At 55.9% G+C, this 27,989-nt stretch overlaps 1 protein-coding gene across 15 annotated transcripts in view; it reads left to right on the plus strand.

The window, feature by feature from the left end:
* Nucleotides 1–283: 283 nt before the first annotated feature.
* Nucleotides 284–27,989, plus strand: part of COL16A1 (collagen type XVI alpha 1 chain) — a 51,805-nt gene continuing 24,099 nt past the window's right edge. For 2 of the 15 annotated variants that reach the window (XM_034959970.3, XM_063593226.1), the window contains exons 1-40: nucleotides 590–829; nucleotides 2,439–2,545; nucleotides 4,534–4,608; nucleotides 4,719–4,836; nucleotides 6,039–6,162; nucleotides 6,473–6,739; nucleotides 7,345–7,425; nucleotides 7,557–7,682; nucleotides 8,503–8,556; nucleotides 8,857–8,883; nucleotides 9,423–9,458; nucleotides 10,474–10,500; nucleotides 11,490–11,552; nucleotides 11,836–11,877; nucleotides 12,002–12,046; nucleotides 12,135–12,170; nucleotides 12,565–12,627; nucleotides 12,990–13,034; nucleotides 13,120–13,215; nucleotides 13,405–13,443; nucleotides 14,058–14,102; nucleotides 14,238–14,264; nucleotides 14,780–14,890; nucleotides 15,546–15,581; nucleotides 15,660–15,770; nucleotides 16,129–16,164; nucleotides 18,852–18,983; nucleotides 19,766–19,801; nucleotides 19,991–20,098; nucleotides 20,390–20,512; nucleotides 20,618–20,671; nucleotides 20,873–20,914; nucleotides 21,252–21,287; nucleotides 21,374–21,427; nucleotides 21,619–21,687; nucleotides 23,554–23,598; nucleotides 23,690–23,716; nucleotides 24,520–24,579; nucleotides 24,770–24,817; nucleotides 24,936–24,989. In XM_034959970.3, coding sequence (XP_034815861.1) covers nucleotides 2,473–2,545; nucleotides 4,534–4,608; nucleotides 4,719–4,836; nucleotides 6,039–6,162; nucleotides 6,473–6,739; nucleotides 7,345–7,425; nucleotides 7,557–7,682; nucleotides 8,503–8,556; nucleotides 8,857–8,883; nucleotides 9,423–9,458; nucleotides 10,474–10,500; nucleotides 11,490–11,552; nucleotides 11,836–11,877; nucleotides 12,002–12,046; nucleotides 12,135–12,170; nucleotides 12,565–12,627; nucleotides 12,990–13,034; nucleotides 13,120–13,215; nucleotides 13,405–13,443; nucleotides 14,058–14,102; nucleotides 14,238–14,264; nucleotides 14,780–14,890; nucleotides 15,546–15,581; nucleotides 15,660–15,770; nucleotides 16,129–16,164; nucleotides 18,852–18,983; nucleotides 19,766–19,801; nucleotides 19,991–20,098; nucleotides 20,390–20,512; nucleotides 20,618–20,671; nucleotides 20,873–20,914; nucleotides 21,252–21,287; nucleotides 21,374–21,427; nucleotides 21,619–21,687; nucleotides 23,554–23,598; nucleotides 23,690–23,716; nucleotides 24,520–24,579; nucleotides 24,770–24,817; nucleotides 24,936–24,989 — 2,691 coding nt within the window. In that variant the 5' untranslated portion in view covers nucleotides 590–829; nucleotides 2,439–2,472. Of the gene's footprint in view, nucleotides 830–2,438; nucleotides 2,546–4,533; nucleotides 4,609–4,718; nucleotides 4,837–6,038; nucleotides 6,163–6,472; nucleotides 6,740–7,344; nucleotides 7,426–7,556; nucleotides 7,683–8,502; nucleotides 8,557–8,856; nucleotides 8,884–9,422; nucleotides 9,542–10,473; nucleotides 10,501–11,489; nucleotides 11,553–11,835; nucleotides 11,878–12,001; nucleotides 12,047–12,134; nucleotides 12,171–12,564; nucleotides 12,628–12,989; nucleotides 13,035–13,119; nucleotides 13,216–13,404; nucleotides 13,444–14,057; nucleotides 14,103–14,237; nucleotides 14,265–14,779; nucleotides 14,891–15,545; nucleotides 15,582–15,659; nucleotides 15,771–16,128; nucleotides 16,165–18,342; nucleotides 18,379–18,486; nucleotides 18,532–18,851; nucleotides 18,984–19,765; nucleotides 19,802–19,990; nucleotides 20,099–20,389; nucleotides 20,513–20,617; nucleotides 20,672–20,872; nucleotides 20,915–21,251; nucleotides 21,288–21,373; nucleotides 21,428–21,618; nucleotides 21,688–23,553; nucleotides 23,599–23,689; nucleotides 23,717–24,519; nucleotides 24,580–24,769; nucleotides 24,818–24,935; nucleotides 24,990–27,989 lie in introns of those variants that run through there. The other 13 variants (XM_063593222.1, XM_063593231.1, XM_063593228.1 and 10 more) reach the window with 11 other exon arrangements.

A 27,989-nucleotide genomic window follows, 5' to 3' on the forward strand; every position in this document is an offset into this window, starting at 1 on the left:
CCTCATGGAGTAAGGAGGAATAAGGGGACTCCCTCAGTCTCACTTCTCTGGGAGTCAGGCCAGAGCAGAGGGGGTTAATTTAGCACGGAGGAGGGAGGGGGTTCCCACCCTCCTCCTCCCAGTACAGACAGACCTAGGGACAGACTGACTGGGAATGTTAGGCAGAGGAATTGGAAAAAGCTGACCACCGAGGCTTGGGCGGCAGCCACATCATGGGTGCCACGCACTTGGGAGGAGGGTCTCTACCCTGCTCCCTCCACCCCTGTCCCCTCCCCGCCCCCCCACCCCGCAGCCTTCTGGGGGCCCAGCCAGGGACATGGAAGGGGGGAGCACTTCAAACTCCAGGCCTGGCTCTTAAAGGGCCCGCAGGAGCCCCCTTCCAGGGCAGCTCTGGGCAAGTAGGGTCCTGCCTAGCTCGAGGCTCGCTCACCTGGCGGTGAGGCAGGAGGGGCGGGCCTGGGAGCTCGGCCAGACCCGGGGCGGGGCTGTGCACCCCGCAGTCCAGCCGCCTCTGCTGCCGCTGGAGCCCCCTCTAGGCCCTCCTCTTCCTCCTCCCTGGCGGGCCGGTCCAGCTGTGTTCCATTAGTGTCCCTGGCAGGCCCCCAGCCCCCTGGAACCGCCTCTCTTCCCCCACCCGGAGTGGCCGGCAGTCCCCGGCAGGCGTGCGCCGGGCAGCAGACAGCCGGGAGAGCTCGAGCGCCAGGAAGCTGGGGACCCGTGACCGTCACGGAGAGATAGAGAACCCCCAGCGGACCTGAGGAACCTGGGCTCTGCTTCCTCCGGCTGCTGCCTGGACTGCTCAGTGAGGTGGGGGGATCCCCGGCCACCGGTAAGTAGGGATACAGTGGGTGGCCGCAGGGCTCTGGGCTGAGAGGCCCTTTCTGCCAGACTTGCTGTGTGACCTGAGGAAAGTGGCATTCCCTCTCTGGGCCTTGGTCGTCTTCTCTAGAGCGAGATGAGCTCTAAACTCCATCCTGGTTCTGACTCCCTGCGCCCAAATCTATGCCTCTGTGTTGGGGTGAGCCGTCTCCTTGGAAGCTTCTCTGGCTCTGTCCTTGCAGCCCTGCACTCTGGCTGGAGCCTGAGGAGTGGCGACCAGAGACTAGGAGCCGGAAGGGGACAGGATCACATCCATCCTCACGCCTCCACATGCACCCACATGGTGCCACAGCTGGCAGCCCTTCTATTGGCTGGCAGGAGGAAGACCAGGATAGGGTTTGAGAGCTGGCATGTGTATATCACTAGGATGGGGGATGAATAGGCAGGCTGGGGGCACAGTTCTGTCCCAGGGAGAAGGGGGCTGGAGTCCTATCTCCAAATATATTGGGGTAAGGGGTCCTTTCTGTTTTCATTTCCTATCCATGATTGAGGGAAGGAAAATTGGATTCCATTAGAGTTGGAAGGAATGCAGTCAGACTTGCATTAGAACTTCCCAACAGGAAGACCTACAGGAGGAGTGGTCATAGGCTGGCTGTGCGCATGTGGGTATATGCAAGCTGGTGTGTCTGGGTATATCAGCGAGCATATGTTTCCGTGAGCATGCCTGTGTGCAGATAGCTTTGTATGCACACTGGTACCACATATGTGTCCTTATGTACATGTACCTGCGCATCTGCATGTGCTGTGCTGACACATGCATGGCTCTGTGTTTGTGCACGTGAGCTGCCTGTCCTGGGGGAGGCCAGACGATGTATGGCTCTGCTGGCCACTTGCTGAGCCTGCATCGATTTATCTGGGCCCATCCATCAGGGTTTAATAAAACTAAAAGACAAGCATCCATCAGCTGGGGGCGGGGGTGGCTGGCAATGAGGTCCTGAGCCCTAGAGACCTGCTCTCCTGCCCACTATACCTATGGGGAAAGCTTCCTTGGCCCCCACACAGCCCTATGGAAGGCTGTGGCCCACAATCTCAGCCCAGTCACCAGCCCCTGACCCTGTGGGTGCCTGGGAGGGCTTCCTGGGCTGAGCTGGGTGCGCTAGTAAGGTATCAGGCTGGTATACATACCAGGACAGTGCACAAGATGCTAGACTTGAAATACTTCCACGTGTCTTGAAGAATAGCCTCTTCTTTAAGCCCTCATCACTATTCCAACTTCTCTGGCCTTCTAAGACCTTCTAGACCTCTCCCAATCCAGCAAGTATCCACTGGCACAGCCAGATGCTGCCTGGACACTATTTCAGTGCAGTAGGCAGCTTTCTGCTTTGCCTGAAAGCTGGTATCCGTGCCATACCGGTGGTTAAATATTTTGAATATCACCTCTGCTCAAATCCTAGCCCAAGGGCTGTGGTTGGGCCTCTGAGAGAGACTGATGCCTGGCCAGACCTCCTGCCGCCCCAATACCAGTGCCTGGGCCCCACAGGCTGTCCACGACTTGCCCACGTGTGGAGTTGTGCTGTGTGAACTCAGAAATCCTCCTTCCCGGTCTCTGTGGTTTTCAGGTGCTGTGGCTGTAGCTGACCTCTTTGGACCGGGATGTGGGTATCCTGGGCTCCTGGCCTGTGGCTGCTCGGTCTTTGGGCTACCTTCGGCCATGGGGCAAATACAGGTGAGATGACACAGGAGAGTCAGAGTATCACAGGCCTGCAACTGGTATCCTGGGGTGCTGGGGTCCTTGCACATATGTGACCATGTATGTGTGGTCGTGTGGGCAGTTATAGCAGAGTCTAGGGGCTGGGCTCAGGGTGATCTGAGGTGTTGGCACCCTTGAGCCTGTGTGCAGTGAGCTGGAGAGTGTGTGTGCGTGTGTCTTCGTACATTTATGTCTCTGAGCATCTCTGTGTTTGTCTCTCAGACTGGCTTTGTGCATTCGTATGTATTCCTGTGTCTCTGTGTGTAAGAGAACAAACCCCCACCCCAATACGTAAGCCAATCCTGTGGACACATTGCTGGTAGGACCAGTGGGGTGGGGAGGAACAGGCAGTGAGCTCTCCCTGCAGAAGGACACCGCCTCCCCAGAGAACCCCAAGTCCTGCTGATCCTTTTCATGGTGGAGACTCCATCCCTCTAGCTCACGTGCTTCTCCTCCTCCACGGCTGGCCCTGAATCTCTAATAAAAGGCCCACCCCGAGGCCCAGACTCTGGATGAGACAGAGGGTGCAGCTTTCCAGGGCCCAAAGCCAGGGGAAGTTGACCGGGCAACTTGCCTGGCCTTGCTGGGTGCCCTCTGGGCTCAGTAGCTCAGCTGCTTCGCCAAGCAGGAACAGAACTCCTAGGACCCAAACCCAGCTAGGAAAAGCAGAAAAACCAAGAAGCTGAGGTGAAAGGGATTGTGGACCCGGGGTGAGTGTGGCCGCCTGCCCCTTGTATGTGCACATATGTGTTTCTGCTTGTGTGTGCGTGAGCTTTGCTCTCCTCTCCCTCACTGGGTCCCCTGGGGGGGATGGGGCAGATAATTTCAACATCTGTAAGGAATCTGGGCCCATTGCCAAGGGGTGAGTCACCCATTGCTGCTGTGATGCTGAAGACAGTGATGGTCTTTCTGACCAGACCTGGGGGAGGGAGAGTGCAGTGGGGTCATTGGGACCGGGCCCCAGGGCCCCAGGATTCCTTCTTCCAGCCAGTCTAGCCAGGGAGTGCAAGGCCAGCTTCTAGGAGCTGTCTTCACCATCTTCTCCCACCTATCCCTCTGCATTGATGAGAAGGCCTTTTTGATTCTGGCCTCTGTCTTTCCTGTTGTAGCACCTCCCCCAACACTTCTGCTCAGTCAGCCCCAGGGCGAGGGAGGCCCATGGCTGCCCACCTGTTCTTTCAGGGCTTTGGAAACCTGAATTAAGCTATCTCCTTCTCTGGGAGCCCTAACCCATTAATATGCCCTTCCTGGAGCTCCAAGGCCCTGGTGGTACCCTTGAGCTTGTGGTCCCCTCAGACCCTCAATCTCTTCTCGCTGTTTCACAAGGTGGTTATTCAGGTAAATATTCATTCTGTTGGCTCCTACTTGTGTCTGGCCTGCTTGTCTGATTTGGATGTAGGATGTTCCTATTGCTGAGAACACGTGTGCCAGCTGCACATGTCATCCCTCGTGGCATGGGCACCTACAACTCCCACATGTACAGACACGTACACACAATGTGCATGATTCTGACATTTCCTTACCCCTGAAGAGCTCCTCTGCCCCCCACCTGGTTGTATGTCATGGAGGGGGCACATGTGTAAATACACAGCTCCCCACTCCATCTGTGCTCGAGAGCCACCTAGAGCTTCGTGTATTCTCTCCCTTGCTGGCCTAGCTCCTGACTTGGAGTGCTGGGAGATTTGGGTTCCTGGAGTTCTGGGCCTGCTCTGCTGTTGGCTCACTTAGTGACCTTGGCCTGGGCCTCAGTCTCTGGACCTCAGTCTTCCCAACTGTATGCTGGGTTGGGGGCCTCCAGGCTTCCTGGGGAGCCAGGGTCAGAAGGCAGGTGGTGAAGGCAGGATCTAGCTGATGGTCCAGAGTGAGGACTATAAACTTGCTCCCTCCCAGGTTCCCCAAGCGTCCAGCCGTGCAGCAACCTTGGCCTGAGCGCACCTAATGCCCCCCTGCCCCTTCTCTTCTAGGTGCACAATGCCCACCTTCACAGCAGGAAGGACTCAAATTGGAACACAGTAGTAGCCTGCCAGCCAACGTGACTGGTGAGCACCCAACCATCTCATCGCGCCGTCCCTGCAACCTTCCTCTGGGAGTGATCTGTACCCCTCTCCACCAGCTCAGCTGAGCTCTTCACCTGATGTCTCCCCCAAAGGCTTCAACCTCATCCACCGACTCAGCCTCATGAAGATGTCTGCCATCAAGAAGATCCGCAACCCCAAGGGGCCTCTCATCCTGCGCCTGGGGGCGGCCCCCGTGACCCAGCCCACGCGGTAAATGCATCCATGTGACCACTGAGAATCAACACTGACCTCAGCCACACTCCTCAGCAACTCCAGATGTGGGGCTTAAGCCCAGGGGCCTGTCTGTGGGTCATTTCATCCCACCCCCTGCCAGGAGTCAACCTGGTCTCCACCCCTGGGCTTGCAGGGTGGGCTGAGAGGTGGTACCTGGCAGACCTACCTTCTGTCTTTCCCCTGTCTCTGGCCAGCAGTGGGTGGGAACAGGTCTGCATCCTATGGGCACTGTGAGAACACAGGATGTGGGCGGGAACCTGGCAAGAGTCATGTGCGTGTGTGCATGTGTGTGTGTGTGCACATGCGTGTGTGTGCACCCATGTGTGTGAAGTCCAAATTCCCACAAGCCCTGGCCTGGCCCCTGCTTGCCTCTTCAACCTCAGCTCTCAAAATGCTCTTTTTTATCTCTTGCTGCTCTAGTCATGCTGAACCCTTTCCATCTTTTTTTCAGCATCTCTCCTTCCACCCTTGGTCCAGTTATTCACCTAGGGTATTCTGGGTTCATTGGAAGCACTTATTCAAATTGCAATGCGATAGCGAAATAGTCGTTCTGGGGATTCTTTGCTCATGGCCTCCCTGCCCCCATCAGACTTGAAGGCTCCATGAAGGCAGGCAGTGCCTCTGTATTTTCACCACTGTGTATGTGGGTTTTTTGTTTGTTTGTTTGGTTGGTTGGTTGGTTTTCTTTTTGAGACCAAGTCTTGCTCTGTTGCCCAGGCTGGAGTGCAGTGGCGTGATCTTGGCTCACTGCAACCTCCACCTCCTGGGTTCAAGCAATTCTCCTGCCTCAGCCTCCCAGGTAGCTGGGATTACAGGCGCCTGCCACTACACCTGGCGAATCTTTTGTATTTTTAGTAGAGATGGTGTTTCACCATGCTGCCCAGGCTGGTCTCCAACTCCTGGCCTCAGGTGATCTGCCCACCTCGGCCTCCCAAAGTGCTGGGATTACAGGCATGAGCCACCGCACCCAGCCTTCACCACTGTTATTCCCAGCAGCCAGACCCGCACCTAGCTCGCGGAAGGCACTCAGTAAAGGTATGGAGAGTGAATGAATGTATATGATGGAAGATGTGTGCCTGTGGATGTCTTGGGTAGGCTCAGCAGTCCTGAGGGCTCAGAGTGGGCAGCATTTGGGTCCTCATTGGAGCCTCAGGGCACCCTCCCTGCTCCATCTCCAGACGAGTATTCCCTCGGGGTCTCCCGGAGGAGTTTGCCCTGGTGCTGACACTACTGCTGAAGAAACACACCCACCAGAAGACGTGGTATCTGTTTCAAGTGACCGATGCAAATGGGTATCCACAGGTGAACCTCCCCTGTGCCCTGATTGCCTCTTAGGGCATTGGGTAGCACCAGTCCAGCCCACCTTTCATCCCGGCTTGTGACTTCTGGGGTCTCCCTGCTCCATCCTGTGCCTACCCTCAAGCCTGTCCCCAGCCCACCAGTACCTACCTCATTCTTTCAGGATGTACAGCTCCTTGACCCCAGCCAGCTTTCTTCTCTTTCTGGGCCTCAGTTCCCCTCCTGTGAAATGAGTTCAAGGTCCCTGAACGTGCCCATGGTGTGACTCTGGAGCTCTGAATCTCTGTCCTTTCCCTTTCCAAATTCTACCCAGATATCCCTGGAAGTCAACAGCCAAGAGCGGAGCCTGGAGCTCAGGGCCCAGGGCCAGGATGGCGACTTTGTGTCCTGCATCTTCCCAGTGCCCCAGCTCTTCGACTTGCGTTGGCACAAGCTGATGCTGAGTGTGGCTGGACGTGTGGCCTCTGTGCACGTGGACTGCAGCTCAGCCTCCTCCCAGCCTCTGGGGCCCCGACGACCCATGAGGCCTGTGGGCCATGTATTTCTAGGCTTGGATGCTGAGCAGGGCAAGCCTGTCTCGGTGAGTGCTAGGTCAGGCCCTGACCTCTGTTCCTGCCTTCTGGGAACCTGAGTGGGCTTCCTGGAATCTGTATCGGAACAAGTCCTTCTGCTGCTTAGAATCTTCCCCTGCTTTCCTGTTGCCCTCCAAATGCAGCCTAAACATATTCACCTGGCATTCAAGGCCCTTCATGATCTGGTCCTTATAAGTGTCTGCAGCACCGTCTTCCTTTACATCTCTCCGTGCAGCTCTGCTCTGATCAATTCCATCCTAGCCATCCAGCGCACCCAGTGCTTTCACACTGCCGTGACTTTGCCTACGCTGTTACCTCCACCTGGAATGCCTTTCCTTGCATACTCATCCGCTGAGTAGCTACCAGCCCTTCAAAGCCCAGCATGAATGGAACCTCCTCCTCTTTTGTTCCTCTGGGCCTCCTCTCCCTCGTTCCTGTGTGCGCAGTTTTGTTCTGCCTTTGGTGACAACTCTATTTTTGATGTCTCCCAGGCCAGACTGGAAACACCCTGAGGTCACATCCTGGGGCAGAGACATCTCTGTGCCTCCTGGGGGGCCAGGACACAGAGCCATTTGATAAAATGAAGTGAAATTGATGTGTGTGTCTCCTGCAGTTTGACCTTCAGCAGGTGCACATCTACTGTGACCCGGAGCTCGTGCTGGAGGAGGGCTGCTGTGAGATTTTACCAGCAGGGGTGAGTGGCCCGGCCCTTGGGCTGCCCAGGGACACACTGTGCTGGAGATGAGGGTCTGGAAGGTGATGCCTGGAGGTCTTAGGAGGAGTCTGCTCCTGTACTGACCCTAGCCCCGCTCTTCCACCAAACAGTGCCCCCCAGAGACCTCCAAGGCCCGCCGGGACACCCAGAGCAATGAGCTCATTGAGATCAATCCACAGTCTGAAGGCAAGGTCTACACCCGCTGCTTCTGCCTGGAGGAGCCTCAAAACAGCCAGGTGGGTGGGCAGGACAGGTGGATGCCAGCACAGGCAGGCACAAGTGAGATACCCCTCCCCTGAGCTGACTGACGTCTGCCACCAGGGTCAGGTGGCCATGGGCCCAGGGCAGGAGGGGCACTGGAAGCCCTCCCTATTTGTACACCACCCCTAAATGATTCAGGGAGGCAGAGACAGCCCACTGGCCACCACTGGGTGGCCCTGTGCCCACCTACCTATGGGTGTTGAGAGTGGTACCATCTAGCTCTGGCACTGCCTAGACCCTCACGGATGCCATCCAGACTCTTCTGATGAGGGCAGGACCAGGCTTGTCCCTCAAAGCCAGTTTCTCCAGAACAGAGATACCTGGGATCAGAGGTCAGGTCATACTGCTTCCCCCCAGGGATGGCTCACTCTCCTGGGCCCAGCGCCGGCCAGGGCCAGACTGGTTTTACACCCAGCACCATGGCCAGCTGTCTGCCCACTCTCAGGTTCTTTAGAGGTGGCATGGAAGCCTGGTTCCTCCCTTAGCCCCACCCCCTGGCTGGGCACTCTCCCTGCCCGCTCGGGCATCCTGCCCAGCCTTGGGCTGCAGGAACACAGGATCCCATTGATGCATGGTCTTGTTGGCTCTGACATCACATGGGTGGGTGGGGGGGAAGGAGGGGGACCTGTTGGGGCAGCCACAGGGGCCTGAGCAGGCCCTTGATGCCCCAGGAGGTGCCAGATGCCAGGCTGAGGGGTTACCTGGGGCCCATGCCCCCTGCCTGGGTGCCCCTTTCCAGCCTGGACCCCAGAACTTCCCCCTCCTCAAGGGTTTCTCTTTGCTCTGTCTGCCCAGGTGGATGCCCAGCTGACGGGAAGAATCAGCCAGAAGGCAGAAAGGGGAGCAAAGGTAGAGGTGGGGGTGGGGGGAGGAGCCTACCTGCCCTCAGTCTGCCCTCTGTGCCCCTGTAAACCCCAGGGATAAGGTGCTCCACTCCCACTCTCCTCCCGCCTTTCCCACCTCCTGGACAGAGCTTAGGACATGTAGGTGCCAGCTCTGATCAAGAAGGACGGATGGGGGTGAGACAGACGCAGTGCCTGGCACTCTCTAGAGTGCCCACTCCTGTTGGTTTGGGGGTAGGGGTGTTGGAAACAGTGCTTGGCCCCCTGAGCTCCCTGCCCATTCCCACACCCCCCACCCTTTCCTCAGGTCCATCAGGAGACAGCAGCCGATGAGGTAAGCCTCCCAGTGGACTGGCAGCAGGGGAGGTGCCAGCATGAACCCTTTGCACCAGGCTTTGGGCACGGATCCTCAGCATAGGGGTGCTGGCTGACTACACAGCTCCTGGCATTCCTTGAGGGCCTGATGCTGGGCCCTGTCTGTCCACTGCCTCTCGTTGGGTTGGGGGGTAGGTAGCCCTGGAGGACACTCCTGCTGAGTTGGCAGCAAATGGCCACAGGCATCATGGGGAGAGCCCAGCCTTCAGCCACGGTGCCCTTGGATTCTGGGCCGTACTCTGCCCCAGCATGCTGTGTGACCTGGGGCATATTGCTATTCCTCTCTGGGCTTCAGTTTCCCCATCTGAAAAATGGCTGTGGGGCTGGGTGGGTGGGAAATGAGGGGTGAGGCTTGTTTTATAGGATTCCTATCTTCAGGCTCCCCTCAGATTCCACTCAAGACATGTGTGATGTTCTGTGGGCCTGGTGGTGATGGAGGTGGGGAGGGCTCACCCCAGGGGCTCAGAATTGACCTCTTCGCCTGCTCTTCCCTTTCAGTGTCCGCCCTGTGTCCATGGTGCCTGGGACAGCAATGTGAGTGAATGGAGGGTGTGCAGGGTGGAGCGGGCAAGAGCCGGGAGTGGACGTTGCCTAGAGCTGGCTTGGCAGCCTCCTGGGTGAGGACAAGGGGGTCTTTGTACACTTTCACACTTGCTCCCTGCCCATCTCCCAGAGCTGGGCTTAACCCCCACTGCCATCTCCACCAAGCCAGGACTGTGTGGAAGAAAGCCTGTGACCTGCCTTGTCATCTGCAGTGTGTTCGGGTTCAGGGCATGGGCACGGGATGGTGGCCGGCAGGACCAGCGCCTTGGTTGCTGATCGCAGCTTTGCACTCCCTGCAAGTTCTCCCCCTGCCCTGGTGGAGGCTTCCTTCATTCTCCTGGAGGCCTAGAGAAGGGGAAGAGCTGGCTCAGCACGGCAAGGGCTCCCACAGCGTTGGTTCAGGGCCTGCTGTCTCTTTCTAGCTGGCCCTGGTCCAGCCTTCCTATGGGGGTCCAGAAGGGCAAGGAGAGGGGCTCAGTGTGAGCCCAGCTGGCACCCAACTGTGCCTCTTCCATAGGCAGCATGAGTCACCATTTTTCTGGGGCCTAACATTCTGAGTTGACCTGCCACATTGGTCCACCAAGGGTACAACCCCAGCTCCCCTCAGCTCCAAGCCCCCTGACTTTGGGGGACATCAGGAGTACCTCCTAGGCTCCCTGCTCCCTCTTTCAATCCAGTCCCCCACCAAATCTGTTAAGACTGATGGTCCCCAGATGTGCAGAGGTTACCATGGAAACCAAGCAGCCATGTTATCCCAGCAACTGGGAGGCGGAGCTAACCAAAGCCAGGCAGTTTAGAGGAGGTAGGTTAGACCCTCTGCAAATGTTACAGGCTGAGGAAATGGAATCGGCTTGCTAGTTTGCCTGGGAGGCAGAGCAGGGGCTGGGATACAGGCTGCTGGTCCTGCTACCATGCTGTGTTACCCTGTCTAAATTGCTTGACTTCTCTGGGCCCCTGGTTTTCTCTCTCTACCGGAAGTGTGATGCCCTCTCCTCTGTCCCCTCAGGTCACACTTGCTCCCTCTGGCCCCAAGGTGAGTCCTAATGGAGAACAGGACATTCCCGTCCTCTTTAGCAGCCCCAGCCATTCCCACAGCATGTGACCCTGTGGCTGTGTGTTTATATCAGGGCCACCTGAGCCTGTATGTGTGTAGGGTGATTAAGTGTATGCGTGGTAAAGAAAGCAGGGGGTTGTGTGTGTACAAAGATGCTAAGAGCTGCCCTTTTCTGAGGCCCTTCTGTGCACCAGGCCCTAGGCCACACCTATGCACACTTATTACCCTTTTGAACCCTCTCAATAGTCAGCCTGCAGGGTGGGTGCTATCATTTTACTTCAGGGGAAACTGAGGCCCAGCTGTGCCCACATATGTCTGACAGGGTGTGTTAGAATGATTATGTGTGGGTGTGGCTACATGCATCTCTGGGACACATGTTTGCATATGTGTGGCACACGAAGGCTGGAGTTGAACCCATATACCTGTGGGCCTAACGAGGCTGCAGAGCTTGTGAGTGATGGGGAGCGAAGCTATGCAACTGTGAGTTGTGCTTGTGTGTGCTCGTCAATACCGTTTTATTGATGAAGAAACTGAGGCTCAGAAAGGCGACATGACCTGCTCTGAGTGACATGCTAGCAAGTACAGGATTTGAAGTCAGGCAGCCTGACACTCAGCCAGCATGGGTTTCTGCCACCGTGCATGTGTGTGTCCATATGCCTCCAGCTGTGCTGTGTGTGAGCTGATGTGCTTGGGTACGGGTGTGGGGGATGGGATACCCCCCTGCTTGAGACTGTAGATTTGCCAAATATAGCGTCTTGGGGTGGGAGGACATGTGGATGAACAGGTGTGGAATCCATATGCTTGTGTGTGGTGGGGGGAGGTGTGGGGCAGGACACTGCTCACATGTGTGCGTATTTGCGTACCCATGTGTGGGGGGATGGGTGGAGGGGGCCAGAAGTGGGGAGAGCTTTCTCAAGGCTCCCATGTGCCCCCTCTGGTCCTATCTTCCATTCTGGTTTCACTCTCAGGGAGGGAAAGGTGAGCGGGGCCTGCCTGGTCCACCAGGCTCCAAGGGAGAGAAGGGAGCACGGGTAAGTGTCCCAGCCCTGCCCGTGGCAGGACCTTTGCCAGCTGTGCCCTGGGGTGAGGTGGGATGTGAGCCATCATCCCATCATCCCAGCAGAAAGCCTGCAGCTTGGCCCAGATCACGGGAGGGGGGTGAGGGCCAGGGTCTTTCTAGGGGTTTGGGTGTAGAAGCCCCCCTTTTCTAGGGATACTTAGGACTATGGGGTTCCCGGGCCGATCCTCCTCACAACACATCTAGGGGACTTCCCCAGGAGTTCCCACCCCTGATCCCTTGTTCCCTACTCCCAGGGCAATGACTGTGTTCGAATCTCCCCGGATGCCCCGCTTCAGGTAAGACTTGGAGGTGATGCCTGCTTCAGGGCCAATATGGGGCCAGCCCCTGGGGAGGGACTGTGCGCTTGGCAGCCCGTCAGGTGACCCTCTGCCCCTCTCAACACTGTGTTCCCCTGTTCAGTGTGCAGAAGGCCTGAAGGGAGAGAAGGGGGAGTCAGGAGCTCTGGTGAGTGTGGGACCAGGGATAGGGCAGGGATGGTGGGTCCAGGGCCCAGCCTTACCCTCCCTTCCTCTGTCTCCCTTCCTCATCTCAGGGACCCTCAGGACTCCCAGGCTCAACAGGCGAGAAGGTAACAAGCCTGGATTTGGAGGGGGGATTTCCAGGGAGGTCTGCAGGCTCTACAGCCATGAGGAAGGAGGAGTCGGGGTTCTCTGAGGAGAGGGTGTCAGTGGGCACAGAGCTGGCAGGACCCTCCCTCCCCCATCTCCCCCACCCCAGTCACCCTGCCTCGTCCAAATACCCAGCCGACCTAGAGGGAAATGCCACAGATTCCCCCAGTAAGTGGCCTGGCTGGTCTGGAAGTTCTTCCTGTTGTCTACCCTCCCGTGGTGATTGAAGCCATTCACCCTCAGGGGAGACAGAGACCAGGGGTCTAGAAGGCAGTTGTCCCTCCACCAGATGGAGCTGCCCAGCTGTCCCAGGCCCTTCCCTCATCCTGGTCACTCTGCTTCTTCCTTCCCCAGGGCCAGAAAGGCGAGAAGGGCGACGGAGGCATCAAGGGCGTGCCGGGAAAGCCAGGCCGGGACGTAGGTGCCTGGGACCCTTCCCCACCATAACCCGCAGCACGGGGTCTGAGAATGCTGGGATTTAACCTTCGGGAATCCAGCCCCCTCCCCTTGCTCAGACAGGGTGGGGAGGGGCTGTGCCACAGGAGGCACAGCAAGAAGGGGACAGAAAAGGACCTGAGCCCAGGCCCCCTCACTCCCAGCCTCAGAGCCCCGAACCTCTAACACCATAAGGTTGACAGGTGCTGACCTTGGGGCACCAGGGTGGGCTCTGGTTTGGGGGAGGGGCAGGGAGGGTGGGACAGGTGGGCATTCACCTCTCCCAGTGGGGCGGTGCCAGGCCTCAGGGCTGTTTGTACACCCTCCCCCTTATCCCCCCACAGGGCCGGCCAGGAGAGATCTGTGTCATTGGGCCCAAAGGGCAGAAGGTGAGTTGTGGATGTTTGTGGGGTGGAGATGGGGTGGCAGGGCTGGGGTGGCAGCTCTCTGATGCCCACCTTATGTCTGTGCCAGGGAGACCCTGGCTTTGTTGGGCCTGAGGGGCTGGCAGGAGAGCCTGGGCCCCCCGGCCTCCCTGGACCCCCTGGGATGGGACTGCCTGGGACCCCGGTGAGTACCCCCTTGCTTCTCCTGCTGTGCTTTTCTCAGAGACCGCTCTCCCACCCTGGCCAGGGAATGAAGGGGGGAAGATAAGGCTCTGTCCCAGGGATCCTGGCTGGAGGAGAGGGTGAGGGTAGAAGATCTCGCTGTAGCGAGAGGTCCCTGGAAACTTCCACGTGACTCTGTTTCTGCCCTCAGGGGGATCCAGGTGGCCCACCAGGCCCCAAGGGAGACAAGGTAAGCATAGGTGGGAGTGTGGTCACGTGGGGAGCTCCATGCTTGACAGGAGGAGAGAGAAGGGGCCGGGGCAGCTTCCCACAGGGGAAGCAAGTCCCAGGGAGGAGGCCGGGCCTTTGGAGGAGGAGGCTGGGCTCGGCTTGGCCAGGCCCCTTGGCGGGGAGCGTCCTGTCCCCATCCCAGTGCTCACTGAGCTGCTCACTGCAACCTCCGCCTGTGTTCCAGGTATAGGGATGGGCAGACCTAAGTGTTGTAAAGATCCAAGTGGACTTTGCTGGAGGGCCCAAGCTCATTTTAGAGCCTTGTGCCTGGATGTGCAGAAAGCTCTGGAAATTTCTGTCTGTGACTGCTGGGGTCATGCGGATCACCTCTTAACCTGTGCACCAGTGAAGGGGCACACAGAAGCCTCATTTTCTCCCTTCCTTTGAAACCTAGAATGGCTTGGGTTAGACACGGAGGGCAGGCAACAGGAACCGACCGAATGGAACAAATGGCAACAAGAGATTTGGCAACGATTGTTCTGCCATCACAGAGGGGCACGGGTGGGGAAGGGGGAACGCACCGAGATTGCATTGGCCAGAAGGCTCCCCCCTTATCCTTTCTTCTGACCACAGGGCAGCTCGGGGATCCCAGGAAAGGAAGGCCCTGGTGGGAAACCTGTGAGTGACACCAATCCAGCAGGGGAGGGTCGGCTCTTCCAAGGCCTCTGGAGGGAGGGGCTAGGTCCTCCGGCCCTCAGTTGGCACACCAGCCCTCTGCCCTGGCACTGATGCCCATTGCCTCTTTTCTAACAGGGGAAGCCAGGTGTGAAGGGAGAGAAGGTGAGTCTTAGTCCTGGCTGCCCAGATCGGGGTGGGAATGGGACCCCCTTTCTGCAAATGACAGTGAGCATCAAGGGCCCTAGGCCTAGGGGTGCTGGACCTTCCTCAGGGGACCCCCACCCGTTCTTCCTCTGATGTCCATGTGCAGTGAGTACATAAAGAACCTGGCTTAGGGGTGAGCTGGGTTCAAACTCTGCCTCCACCACACACATGGTTATGAATGTGCCAGATCAATTAGCTTCTCTCTTAGCCCAAGTTTCCATGTCTGTCAGTGGGGCACAGTCATGTTTTAAGGCTTACGGCGAGGATGTAGTTTTGCGCCACCCTGGAATCTTGTGGTGAATGAATGAGTCAGTTGAACAGGAAGCCCCAGTGGCATTCCTGGTGTCCACTTTGATGTTGGGGGTGGGGCTCTGGTGGACCCAACGTCTAGGGCTGGTCTGCGCAAGAGGCCCCTTGCCTTCCCTGGGGTCTCAGCCCCACCCTGTCCACATATTGCCTCTCCCTTCTGCTAGGGTGACCCCTGTGAAGTGTGCCCAACACTGCCTGAAGGGTTCCAGAACTTTGTTGGACTTCCTGGAAAGCCAGGGCCCAAAGGGGAGCCTGGTGATCCTGTACCAGCCAGGGTGAGTGCCCAGGGTGACCATTGAGGGACCTCCCCCAACACACAAAGAAACCTGGGGGCATGATCATAGAGAGGAATTGGGCAGAGGGGCTGGGTACTTCTCGTGGCTACAGAGAGATTATGGGCAGAGAGTCTAGGCTCTTACTGTGGTAAGGGGTCTGAACCATAGAACTCAGGGCTGGGCTAGAGTGCCACCTCCGGTCTCCATGGCAACCTCCCAGGGCTTTCCAGGAGACTCTAGGATGCCTTTTGGGCAAGCTGGGCTGGAGCCCACCCTTACTGTGAGTGAGGCTGTGTCCTAGGATTGGGTATGTTTTGGGGGTGGAGGAAAGGAGTGAGCAGGACTGGGTTAGCCCCCTCTCTCACAGACCCCCTCTTTCAGGAGCACCTGGGAGCTGTCAGACAAAAAGGTGATCGGGTATATGCAGGAACTTTCCACTGGGTTAGCTTAACCTGGCGTCATTCCCCCCGCCACGCTCCTGCTTGTTATGTGGGTTGATGAACCCTGCCTCTGGGGTGCTGGCCTTGGACCCCATGGGACCCCTAGGTGTTTGGACGGTTTGCGTGTGTGACATTGCTGTCCTCGCATATTGCCAGGGAGTTTGGGGGTGCCCCATCGTGCCCTGCCTCAGCCCACAAACCTTTTTACCCTGCAGGGAGACCCTGGCATCCAAGGCATCAAAGGAGAGAAGGTGAGGGAGCCCTGCTCTCCTGGCTGCCCTCCTCTGCCTACCTGGAAGCATTTCTGATCCTTCCTCTTCTTTCCCCAGGGGGAGCCCTGCTTGTCCTGCAGCTCGGTTGTAGGGGCCCAGCATCTTGTGTCCTCCACAGGGGCCAGTGGAGATGTGGGTTCCCCTGGCTTTGGTCTGCCTGGCCTTCCAGTGAGTGACGACTTTCTCCCAGCCCAGCCCAGTTCAGCCATCCTTGCCATACTGTTGATCTCCCTGGCTTTTCAGATCCCAAGTCTCAGGGCAGGGATCAGGAGGGAGGGGAAGAGGCAGGTGTCCCAGGCCTGTCTCCTGGTCCCTCCCTCCGTCCCTGTGCTACCCCAGGCTCCTTGCCCTGGAACTTCCTCTTAGCACCTCTAGCTTCAGTTGTCTAACTGAAGAAACTGTCCAGCTACCTGAAGGACATAATTCCTATCTTACCGTTCTGTTTCTGGTTGGACACTGGGACCCGGGGAGCCTTGGAGAGGTGGGAGTGGGGAGATGCTGAGACTCTGTCTTGGTTGTTTTTCAGGGTAGAGCTGGGGTTCCAGGGCTGAAAGGAGAGAAGGTGAGACCTGGGTTAGATGTCAGGGACACTGGAGTTTCTTGGCAGGCAGGCAGGGGAGGAGCGGTGCGGGCGGGGAATAAGGGTAATATAAACAAGAGATTCAGACGGTAAATTCACAGTGAAATTAATTTACTAGTGTTTTGCAGACTTGAGTCAAAGAATTTATTTCTGAGAGCCCTCATGTTCTGTAAGAGAATTCCTTAGTGTAGCTGTGATGATATTCTAAAACTATAAAGCACATTCAAGATTACCTTATAATATTTATAATATGTAACACTTCTTTATTGCTTATGATGTGCTGGGCACTATTCCAAATCTTGTAAGTATATTCACTTGTTTTGTCCTCCCAGAGTTTATGGGGTATGTGCTCCATTATTCCCATTTCACAGATGAGGAAACGGAGGCACAGAAAGGCCAAGTAAATTGCCAGGTGATTGGATGCAGAGCTGGGATTGAGCCCAGGAAGCCTGGCTCCAGAGACTGTAATCTTCACTACGCCTGTGGGTCACTCAATTTCAGTGCCTGTGTTAACGTATCTATTTATGATTGCATTGGAGACAAATGGCAGGCTTGAACTTCTAATGCAGTGTTACCCAAATGTTACCCAAATTCTGTGGGTGTACGAGTGCTCAAGTGTGAGAAACACTGAAGTATGTGTGCAGACTCAACTCTAACAGGGGAAGCCCACATGTCACATCACATGTGGGGCCTTTGCACCCCCACCCCACCTGCCGCCTCTTCCCAGCTTCCCCATCTCAGTCATCAGCTCACAGCCAGCCCCTCAAAGCCCAGCCTTGCGGTCCTCCTCAGATCCTTCACTCCTGACGCTGCCCCCTCCCTCTAGCCCCCCAGCGAGTCCTGACAGTTCTGCCCATGATGGCTCTCTCACCCCCTCCACTTCTCTCCATGCCCACCACTGCCATGGTAATCTGCGTCCCCATGGCCTCTCTCCTGCATGGTGGAACCTCCTCTGGCTTGCCCGTGGCCACTGTAGCCCTGCGCAGTCCGGTTTTCACCTGGTAGTTTTTTGTGTGTGTGTGTGTGTGTCTGTGTGTTGTTGTTTTTTTTTTTTTTTTGAGACTGAGTCTCACTCTGTTGCCCAGGCTGGAGTGCAGTGGCGTGATCTCTGCTCACTGCAACCTCCACCTCCCAGGTTCAAGTGATTCTCCTGCCTCAGCCTCCCAATTAGCTGGGATTACAGGCGTGCACCACCACACTCAGCTAATTTTTGTAGTTTTAGTAGAGACGGGGTTTTGCCATGTTGGCCAGGCTGGTCTCAAATTCCTGACCTCAAGCGATCTACCCTCCTTGGCCTCCCAAAATGCTGGGATTACAGGCGTGAGCCATCGTGCCCAGCCTTCACCCGGTAGTTTAATGTGGCTTTGTAGAAGAATCAGTATTTCCCTCCTTAGAGTCCCTCTGTGACTTACTTTCTAACATAGCTCCACTGTATCTCACAGGACCCCGGATGCCCCAGCCCCCATCCTTCCCAAATTCATCCGCTTCTTCCCCTTCTCTTCGGGTTTACTCTGCTTTAGCCATGCGGATCTTCTTTCCATTATGGAATATGTCCGGACTACTCCCACCCGTCAGATTTTGTACTTGTGGTTCCCACTAGAAGCATCCAGAATGTTTTTCCTCTCTACCCTCCCCCATTCTTTCATTGGATGACCTTATTCTCATTCTTCTGGTAATAATCAGGGTTAACACCTCTCTGACCACCTCCATTTACTCTGTCTCATCACCTTGTTGATTTCCTTCATAGTACTCACCACTGTTTAAAATGATGATTTAGAAAGTTCTGCGTGTGCAAGCTCAACAGGCATTGCTGTTTGTCCTGCTCACTGCTGTCTACCCAGTGCCTCAGCCCAGTGCTCCGCCTGTAAAGGTGTCCAATGAAAGGCTGTTGGAAAAATGCCTTCGTGATTTTTGTGTGCTGAGACAGGGCTGAGGGTGGGCTGGATTCCATGAAGTGAAGCTGAGGGCAGAAATAGGGCTTCTAGCCTCTGGCTGGTTACAGAGTCCCTTGGGGACCTTGGAGAAAGCCCTCTTCCTCTCTGGACATGAGAGGGTAGTCTGGACATCTGAAGGGGCTGCTTTTACAGTTTTGGGTTTGGGATTGCTCTAGCACCTGGACTCCATCCCCTCTTTAATCATGGTTTCTGTGCTTTCTCTCAGGGTAACTTCGGGGAGGCAGGGCCAGCTGGCAGTCCAGTAAGTCTGTTTTGGATGGCAACAGCTTGGGAGAGGACAAGGTGGGAGGGGCTGATAGGCATGGCCCTGGCAGATGCTGGGCATTACCTGTAGCGTCTTAACATGCAGGGGACACCAGGACCAGTGGGGCCAGCAGGCATCAAAGGGGCGAAGGTGAGTCTGGGGACATTCTCCGTGCTGCAGCCTGGGTGAGCTTCCTAGATAGACACTCGTCTTGCTCGACTTCGAACCCTCTGGGGCTCCTTGCTGTCTGTCGGGCAGAGTCTGACTCCTTAGCAAGGCACGGAGACCCCTGATGACTCAGCTCCACCTTTGTTTCTTTCCTGTTCTCCCTTCATCTTTCCGAAGATAACCCCTCACCCAGCAGAGGTGCAGTGTCAGACCCAGTGACATTCCCCAGCCCTGGATTCCAAACCTGGCTCAAGTGCACTAGGGCCTGGGGGACCCCCTAACTCAATGTCCTTGCTTGGCAGGGGGAGCCCTGTGAGCCGTGCCCAGCCCTGTCCAACCTTCAGGATGGGGATGTCCGTGTGGTGGCCTTGCCTGGCCCATCCGGAGAGAAGGGGGAACCTGGGCCTCCAGGCTTTGGCTTGCCAGGAAAACAGGTGAGGTGGGATATAGGCAGGGGCCTCTGGACGGGGGATGCAGGCGGGGCTAAGGAGAGGGGAGGGGTCCCGCCTGGGTCTCTTGACTCCCTGGGCAGTTGGGGGTAGTAGGGAGGGTGTGGCGGGGTCAGAGCCTCTGTCTCCAGCAGGAGCTGCCCTCACAGGTCTCTGCCCTTTATCCTGGGACAGAGTATGGCAGAGTGGGCAGAAAGCACGCCATCCTAGGAGCAGAGAGACCTGGGTTCCAATCTTAGCTTTGCTTCTTACTAAGTCTTTGACTTGAGCAAGTCACCTTCTCTCCACCTCTGTTTCCTGCACAGAGTAAAGCCTAGTAATGGCGTGTGTGAAGTGCTTAGTGGCACACCATGGGCACTGGGGAAATGGCAGTTACCACTGTGGTTATTATCACTGTTACTGCTTTCATAGTAACGGCCAGCACTGCCACAGTGGACACTATGTGCCAGACACTGCTGCACACGACATATTAGCTTGTCTAACCTCACAGGATCCCTACAGGGCAGAAGCCTATACTATTTTTATCATCCCCATTTGACAGCTGAAGAAACTGAGGTACGGAGATAGATGAGCTAATTTGCTCATGTCACCCAGGCAAAGAGTCTGGCACAAATCTTTGCTCTGCACCTGGGCAAGATTGCTTCACTAGCACGAAAGCAGAGATTTTGTTTGTTTGTTTACTGTTGTATGCCCCAGCCTGATGTGGTGCCGGGCACTTTGGGGTGGCTGGTATGAGTGAGCGGGTGCTGGAAATGCTTTCTCTTCAGGGCAAGGCTGGAGAGCGTGGACTGAAGGGGCAGAAGGTGAGAGGGCCTCCGTGGGCACGGGGGTGGGCATGGCATCCTCTCAGATCCCCTCCTTGCCTCCTTTTCCTCCCTCCCTAGCCCCCAACCCTCAGCCCCAGCAAAGGACTGTGAGTGCCTGCGAGTCCCAGGGGGCAACCTGCCCCCGGCTGGGCCATCCTTGCTTTCCTTGAACCCCACTCCTTACAGGGTGATGCTGGGAATCCTGGAGACCCTGGAACGCCGGGCACCACAGGGCGGCCAGGACTGTCAGGAGAGCCTGGAGTTCGGGGCCCCGCGGGGCCAAAAGGAGAAAAGGTTAGTCAGGAGGGGTGGTTGGGGTCAGGGAGTTTGTTGCATAAAAAAAATCAGGTGTCGCACCAGTGAGGGAAGGACTGCAGGGCCAGCTGGGGCCTTAACGGCTGTCAGAGTCACTGAGCGGAGGCTCCTCGGGGCTTCTCCTCTGCTAGGAGTGTCAGGGGCCTGTTTTGATTTCCCAGGCTGACGTGGGAGCATTCAAGGGGCAGAGTGTTCAGAGGGGTGCAGGGTGTCCTGGCCTGGGTGCCAGCCCCAGCTCATGGGCTCCTGGCTGTACCCATCTCTGACCAGGGTGATGGCTGCACTGCCTGCCCCAGCCTGCAGGGGACAGTGACTGACATGGCAGGACGGCCTGGGCAGCCCGGCCCCAAAGGAGAGCAGGGCCCCGAAGGCGTGGGCCGACCTGGTAAACCCGTGAGTTGCCTGCCCTCCGGCCCTTCCCTGCCTGGGCTTTGCCTCCTCTCCCTCCTGTCCCCCTTTCTCCTGTGGGGACTCCATGGGCCACCTTATGCCTTTTAGGGCCAACCCGGTCTACCAGGAGTTCAAGGGCCCCCAGGACTGAAGGGCGTGCAGGTATGTGTGAGTCTTGGGGCCCTGGGCTGTAGCTACGTGAGGGCAGGGGTGGCATAGGGAGATCCATGGGGGCAGTGGGCCTGGAGTGGGAAATGGAGGCAGGGTGCAGGGCAGGGAGAAGCTGGAGGAGAAGGGGCTGGGGAGAAGGGGAAAGGGTGACTGGAGAACCTCGAGCCAGGGACTGTCCTTCTGCCTCTTCAGGGAGAGCCAGGGCCTCCAGGAAGGGGAGTCCAGGGACCCCAGGTGAGTCTCTAGCCCTGCCTTTGCCTGTCCTCTCAACACTTCCATTAGCCAGCTACCTACTTCCATCCACTCCCAAACTTCAGGGCTCTGCCTGCCCCCAGATGCACAGGACTTAGTTCTGGGACCAGGGATCAGGCCGCAGCCCTGGCCTGCTGTTGCTTCTGTCAGGGACTTGCCTTTGACCCCAGCCTCTCTGACCCTCAGGGTCTCCTTGGGGAGCTCTTCTGAATTTGGGCTGGCAGATACCCCACCCAGACCAGGTCTGCCGGTGCGGCAGGGCCAGTGGGTCAGGTTGGCTGTGGCTGCTGTGCCCTAGTCTGCCCTTTCTGACTTGCAGGGGGAGCCTGGAGCCCCGGGTTTGCCTGGCATTCAGGTACGTCTGCCTGAGTCCTGAAGGAGGATAGCAGGGGAGGGGGCCATTCTAGGATATGGGTTAACTAACTGTGCTTCCATCTGCAGGGACTTCCGGGACCTCGGGGACCACCTGGCCCCACTGGAGAGAAGGGTGCCCAGGTGAGCCTCTGCCTCCATGGGTATTGGGCCTGCAGTATTCCAGAGTGTCCCAGAAGCAGGCACAGGGGACATGGGGGCCAAGTGATGCCTATCAGAGGGCTGCCTAAGACCTGTTGAGATGTGTCTTACCTGCTGGGTTGTAGCTGGCTTCCAATTCTGCCCCTGAGACCTTTGTACCTTCTCTTACACAGGGATCTCCAGGGGTGAAAGGAGCCACCGGACCCGTGGGACTTCCTGGGGCCAGTGTCTCTGGGCCTCCGGTAAGTCTTCTCTGTGCTCCATGCTGGTGGTGTTGCTGGAACCAAGGATGTTTCTGCTGGGAAGAGGGCACAGGGCTGACCCTGCCCATCCCAGCAGCACAGGGGATGGGAGGAGAGAGGCCTCAGTCCAGCCTCAGACAAGGAAGACCTCACTCTTTTAGGGGAATGCTTGAATAATACAATAATGATCACCACCATTTTTTGAGCAGTGATCATGCTGAGGCCCTGTGCTAAGCTCTAAACACAGAAATTCATGTCATCCTCACATCAGCCCTGTAAGGGAACTCACTTCATAGATCAGGAAGTGGAAGGCCAGAGGGTGAGGAGGCAGAGCCAGGGACTTCAACCTAGGCCTGTCTGACTCAAACCAAAGCCCATCCCCAGTCATTAGGGACATGTGAACCGGTGCTGCCCAGTACAACTGTCTATGAGGATGGAAACGCTGTGTTCTGCACAACCACAGGTGGCTGTTGAGTGCATCTGAAATGTGGCTAGTGTGACTGAGGAACTCAATTTTAAGTGACATTTAATTTTAATTAATTTAAATTTAAATAGCCCCATGTGGCTATGGACTACTGTATCAGACGGCACAGATCCAGACCAGCAACTACCTCCAGTATAATTGGAAAGACCTTCCCTTTGTACTATTCACCCAGTGGCTCCCACGTTTTAAAAGACATGTCTATTGAACAAATTGCACGGATTAAGTAATCATAAGTGCATTTTCTCATTTTTAATCATCAAAGACCTGTATAGTCGTCAGCTTCTACTCCACATGAACCTGCTAGAATTTTACCAGATAATCTAATTGCAGCCAAAATCAAAGGCATGCTACCTTTCAGCCAGTCTGTTCCATGCCAGGCGGTGGGCAAATGCGTAATTTGTCTTGGGCTTTTGGCAATGTTAAAAATAGCCCAGTGAACTGTATCCTCTTCTATCTTTGCGGATCCCTGGAGAAATTCTAGTTCCAGTTTGGGATTCACTGATAGGAGAGTGCACCAACGTCCAAAGCAGGCAGGGACTCGCCCAAGCCCACACAGCCGGTCTCTATTGTCCCTCAGAGCTGGACAGCCAGGGTTCCTGCCTGTCCCAGGGAGCCCCAGGCAAAAGGAGAGATGTGGGCCAGGTCCTCAGGGAGCTTCAAGTCCCACGCGTGAAGGTGGCGGAGCCCACATGAAGGAACTATGAGCACAGAGCTATGAGCCTCTGCGCGGCCAGGCTGGCTTCTCCTGGCCTGAGCGGACTCCATGCCATTGCCCAAGCTGCTTTCCTTTTCAGGAGAACGTTCCAGACCTCTCCTCATGCTGAATTCCATCCAGCAGGCTTCCCTTCCTCAGCCCCACACTCGCTAGGGGCGTGACCCTAGGCAAGCGACAGCTTCTCAAAGTCTCCAATTTCTTGGAGGGGCTGAAATCCCTTTATCCCAGTTAGGTCAACAGATGTAACTTTTGTGATAGGGAGAAAGTGTATCAAGCACTAAAGGGAGAGAGGAGAGAGCAGAGACTTCAGGCTACACATGCCTGGCTGCAGCTGGCTGTTGGGTCTATCATGAAGTTTCTTCAGGGCTCAGTTTCCACACCTGAAAACCAGAACAATACCGTCCTGCCGGGCTGGGAGAGCGGATTCCATTCAGTGTTCCCCGACGGGTACTTGGCCCAGTGGCTGGCACTCAGACGTGCTCAGGAAATGCCAGTCTTCTTCCTTGTCCGGCACCTCAGTCTCCTCCTCTGGAACGTGGGCCCTCAGCCCTGGGCTCCAGGGGAACCTGGCGCTGCTTCTGTTTGTCCTACAGCCCTTTTCTGCAGCAGGCCAGATGGCTGGCCGCTGCCCAGTCTCACCCTCTGACTCTGGGCTCTCTCCCTTCAGGGCCGTGATGGGCAGCAAGGACAGACGGGACTCAGAGGGACACCAGTGAGTACAGTGTCTTGGGGCAGCAGGAAGCCATGGCCGGCCCTGCCTCGGCACCCCTATCTGCTCACCTTCCTGTGTTTCTTCCCTGCAGGGTGAAAAAGGACCACGAGGAGAGAAGGTGAGTTCCAAGGGCCTGTGACCCATATTCTAGGGGATTAGCAGCCCCTCCAGCCTTCCCACCCGTGACCCATACTCTGGGGGATTAGCAGCCCCTCCAGCCTTCCCACCATGAACCAGGGGAGCCTGTGCACATGAAGCTGCCTTGGACTGGAGGATGGGGGTGGAGGAGGCATCCTGGGCTCCTTGCTACCCCCAGCTTTCTGGTTTCAGGGGCTCCACATATCCCCAGCTTCACCTGGTTGCTGGCCTGGGACTCAACCAGGATTATAGGAGACTGGAAAACTCCAAGGCCCCCTTAGGAGGGCAGCTGCATTTTCAAATGGGGGCTGAGTCAGAGGATGGGGCAGGAAGTGAGCTGGAAAGGACTAGTGGTGAGAGGGCAGAGAGGTGAGGGGCTCCCGAGCGAAGGGCATGGAAGCCAGGCTGGGCCCAGAGGAGCGGGGCTGCAGTTGTACTGAAAGCAAGATTACCTGCGTGGCAGCAGAGAAGGTTATAACTGACGACTGTGACAGCAGGACCATCGTTTGCTGAATAATCACCATGCGACAGGACCCCTGCATACACGAATCCATTTTGTCCTCCTGAGACTCCATGCACTTGGAATTATTGTTCCCATTTTACAGGCGAGGAGGCTGAGGTGCAGAGAGTTTGAACAGGTTGCCTAAGGGCACATTAGAAGAGGCAGATCCTGGATTGAAACCCTGGCCTCTCCATCTCTAGAGCCCCCGTGCCTCTCGGATGTCCATTTCAAGAGAGCCCTTCGTCTTCATCCATGTCTCACAAAGGCTCTTGTATTTTCAGGGTGAGCCAGGGGAGTGCTCCTGCCCCTCTCGAGGAGACCTCATCTTCTCTGGCATGCCGGTAAGTGGCGCTGTGAGAGCCTTCCCCCAACTGGGGGAGAGGACCAGCTTCAGCCTCATCTGGTGCCCAGTGTGCAAAGGCCCCGCAGGGCCACGCACCCCAGCCAGCCGCCTCCCCACGCAGCCCCGCGCTTGGTGTAGACGTTGCCTATAACCTCTCCCCTTCTTTTGCGACCCCCACTCCCACCCAGGGTGCTCCGGGACTTTGGATGGGCAGCTCCTGGCAGCCGGGCCCGCAGGTGTGTCGCTTGTCTCCTCTTGTCCGCCAGTGCCCCGCGGCTTGTCCACCCTAAACAGCTGCTCTCGGCCATGGGGCAGAGCTCTCTGCTGGCTCTGACTCTTTTCTCTTTCCCTCAGGGTCCACCAGGTATTCCCGGACCACCAGGCCCCCCTGGAGTACCTGGGCTGCAGGTAAAGGGGGAGAAGAGGATGAGGAGCTTGGGTGGCAGAGCTCATGGGTCAGGATGGCTGCTCCTGGCTGGACCCCAAGGATGCTGCTCCCCCACCCCAAAAACACAGACATGCCATTTCTCACTCCTCTGTTTACCTGCCTCCCAGGGTGGCAAGGAGGGCCCACTGAGCCTCTAGGCCAGGCTCTGCACTCCCAGCACTGTTTCAAGCAATGCACTGTTGCATCAGCTGTCAGGAACCCACAATCTGGGTCAGATAAAAATCCCTTACCCTGGTACAGAGCCCGGCCCACTGTTTTGGAGTAGCATTCAACACTCATTCATGCAACATGTGTTTTTGCACATTTGCTATTTTCTGGCACTGCTTTAACTGCTGTGAATACAGTAGTGGCTAAAAATAAAAGTCCCTGCCCTCTTGGAGCTTATATTCTAGTAAGAGAGACAGACAATAAGCAAGATAAATAAATAAAATATAGTGTGTTAGAAAGTGATACATACTAAGGAGAATGGTAAAGCAGGGAGTGAGTATAGAAAATGGGATGAGGGCAGGAGAAGTATTTGCAAAATGTACTGAAAAGAAGGTGATGTTTGAATCAAAACTTAAAAGAGATGAGAAGCTGTGAGGGATAGCCTTTGTGGCAGAGAAAACAGCCGGTGCAAAGGCCCAGAGGTGGGATGTGTTTGGGGAATCGCAAGGAAGCCAGAGATAGTGAGGGAAGAGCATTAGGAGCCAAGATCTGTGTGACACTGTGAATAAAGGGTACATTCCAGAGGCAGGCAGCCTGAACTTGAATCCTGGCTCTGCCATGTGCTAGCTGTGTGACGGTAGGCAAGTTCCTTAACCTCTCTGTGTCTCACTGCCCTCTTCTGCTAAGTGCGCCTAACTCATAGGGCTTTTGTGAGTATTAAACAAGTTAATGCATGTGAAGGGTATAGAATTGTACCCATGACTATTATATATTATTTATGTGACAAATGCTTAGAAGGCATTAGCTATCATTATTATGATGATGAGTACTATTATTATTTTACGTCCATTCTTTTATTCATTTGAGCCTTACATAAAAGCCCCAAAAGGAAGGCAGTATTATTATTCCTAAGTCACAGCTGGACAAGCTGAGGCTCTGAGAGATGGAGTATCTTGTCTAAGGCCGCCCGACTAGGAATTGACAATGCTAGACTGGGGCTTCCTCATGCAAAGCACTTTTTACCTTCTTCTGATGCCTTTCAGGACAGTTCCCAGTGGTTTGCCTAGCAAGCCACATTTTCCAGAGGTTCTAGGTGGCATAGACACCACTGTCCGTGTGTCTGGCTCCCAGCTCCTAAGAGAGTGATTCTCACCTGAAGAAGCAGGGCAGCATCACATGGAAGCTTTTTACAAGCTACTCCTCCTTGCCCCAATGATTTGATAGATTTCGTATCTTTCCTCCCCACCCCCGCCACCCTGGCACACCTCCCCTGCCACCGTGGGCTGGGAGTCTGCTCTAGTGAGCCACTGTTGCTGATGGGAGTCTCTGCCAGGATCCCAATTCTCTCTACCCTATTGGAAGTGCTGAACTAGAGCCCACGCCACATATTTGCAGCCACACATTTGCCGAGTGTCTGGGGCTTTTGGGGCTTCCTGCCACACTGCCAGGAAACAGGAATCTGTCTGCAGAGGGCTTGCAGTTTGCTTGGGGAAGCGTAAGAGTCATTTCAAAGTGACCCATTAATAAGCGAGAGCTGATGTAGTGTAAACCCTGCCAAGACATGCTGGGGAATGAGGCAGAAAAGAGTGACTGCTGAGTCTGGTCCCAGGCACCAGAGTCCTTACCTAGTGCCAGTGCTTGAGACCAAGCCGAGGCTGCTGCTCACAGGTACCTGCCCCATGCCAGGTGGGATGCAGGAGGGCCAAGCAGCTCCTTTATTCAGGTATAGAAACAGGCTCAGGGATGTACAGCACTTACTCATCCAAGGCTGTATTGTCCCAGTGCTTAGTTATCTCATTTCATCTCAGTCCATTCCACAGAGGAGGAAGCTGAGGCACTGAGGTTAAGAAAGATGCCTGAGGCAACTAGTAGGTCATTGAGCCCAGCTTTCAATTCTGGCTGCACTTTGCTTCCGCAGTAGGACAACAGGTAGAACATTTAGTTCTGAGAGGTCAGGAAAACAATTACAAAGTATCAGGCTTGAACTAACACACTGGCCCTGGAGAGGGGAGCAAGGGATGAATAATGATTTAAGGCATAATAATTAACATGTTCGGGCCAGGCATGGTGGCTCACGCCTGTAATCCCAGCACTTTGGGAGGCCAAGGTCGGCAGATCACTTGAGGTCAGGAGTTCGAGACCAGCCTGGCCAGCATGGCGAAACCCCGTCTCTACTAAAAATACAAAAAGAATTAACCGGGTTTTGTGGTGCATGCCTGTAATCCCAGCTACTCAGGAGGCTGAGGCAGGAGAATCGCTTGAACCCAGGAAGCAGAGGTTTCAATGAGCTGAGATTGCACCACTGCACTCCAGCCTGGGCGACAGAGTGATACATCTCAAAAAAAATAATAATAATAAATAAAAAATAATAATTGACATGTTCAAGGCATTTTCCCTGTGCCAGGCACTGCTCTAAGCCCTGATGGTACACAGAGGTGCCAGGGGGCCGGATGGTGGCTGGCTCCGGGTCTGACCCAGGCCTGGTAGAGCCTGCCTGGAAATTGCTCGGGGGCTGGTGATATGTTCCATTGCTGGGAGCTGGGACTTGAAGGAAGGCCAGATCTCAGAGTGCACCACGGAAATCCTGTGCAGGGAGGAGCAGGCTGAGCAGCGGTGCATTCACTCAACACGTACTTAATGCACATCTCCTCCATGTTGGGTGCTGGGGATTCAAAATGGAACATACTCCCTGCCTCCATGGAGTATTTAATATGCAAATGTGCCTCACGAATCTGCAAGGGGAACATTGTCTGGGTGGCATGGATTTAATGTAAACATCGTTGCAGCCATTGTCTCCTTGAAGCCTCACCATA

Source organism: Pan paniscus, chromosome 1, assembly GCF_029289425.2.
Source record: "Pan paniscus chromosome 1, NHGRI_mPanPan1-v2.0_pri, whole genome shotgun sequence".
Taxonomy (NCBI): domain Eukaryota; kingdom Metazoa; phylum Chordata; class Mammalia; order Primates; family Hominidae; genus Pan; species Pan paniscus.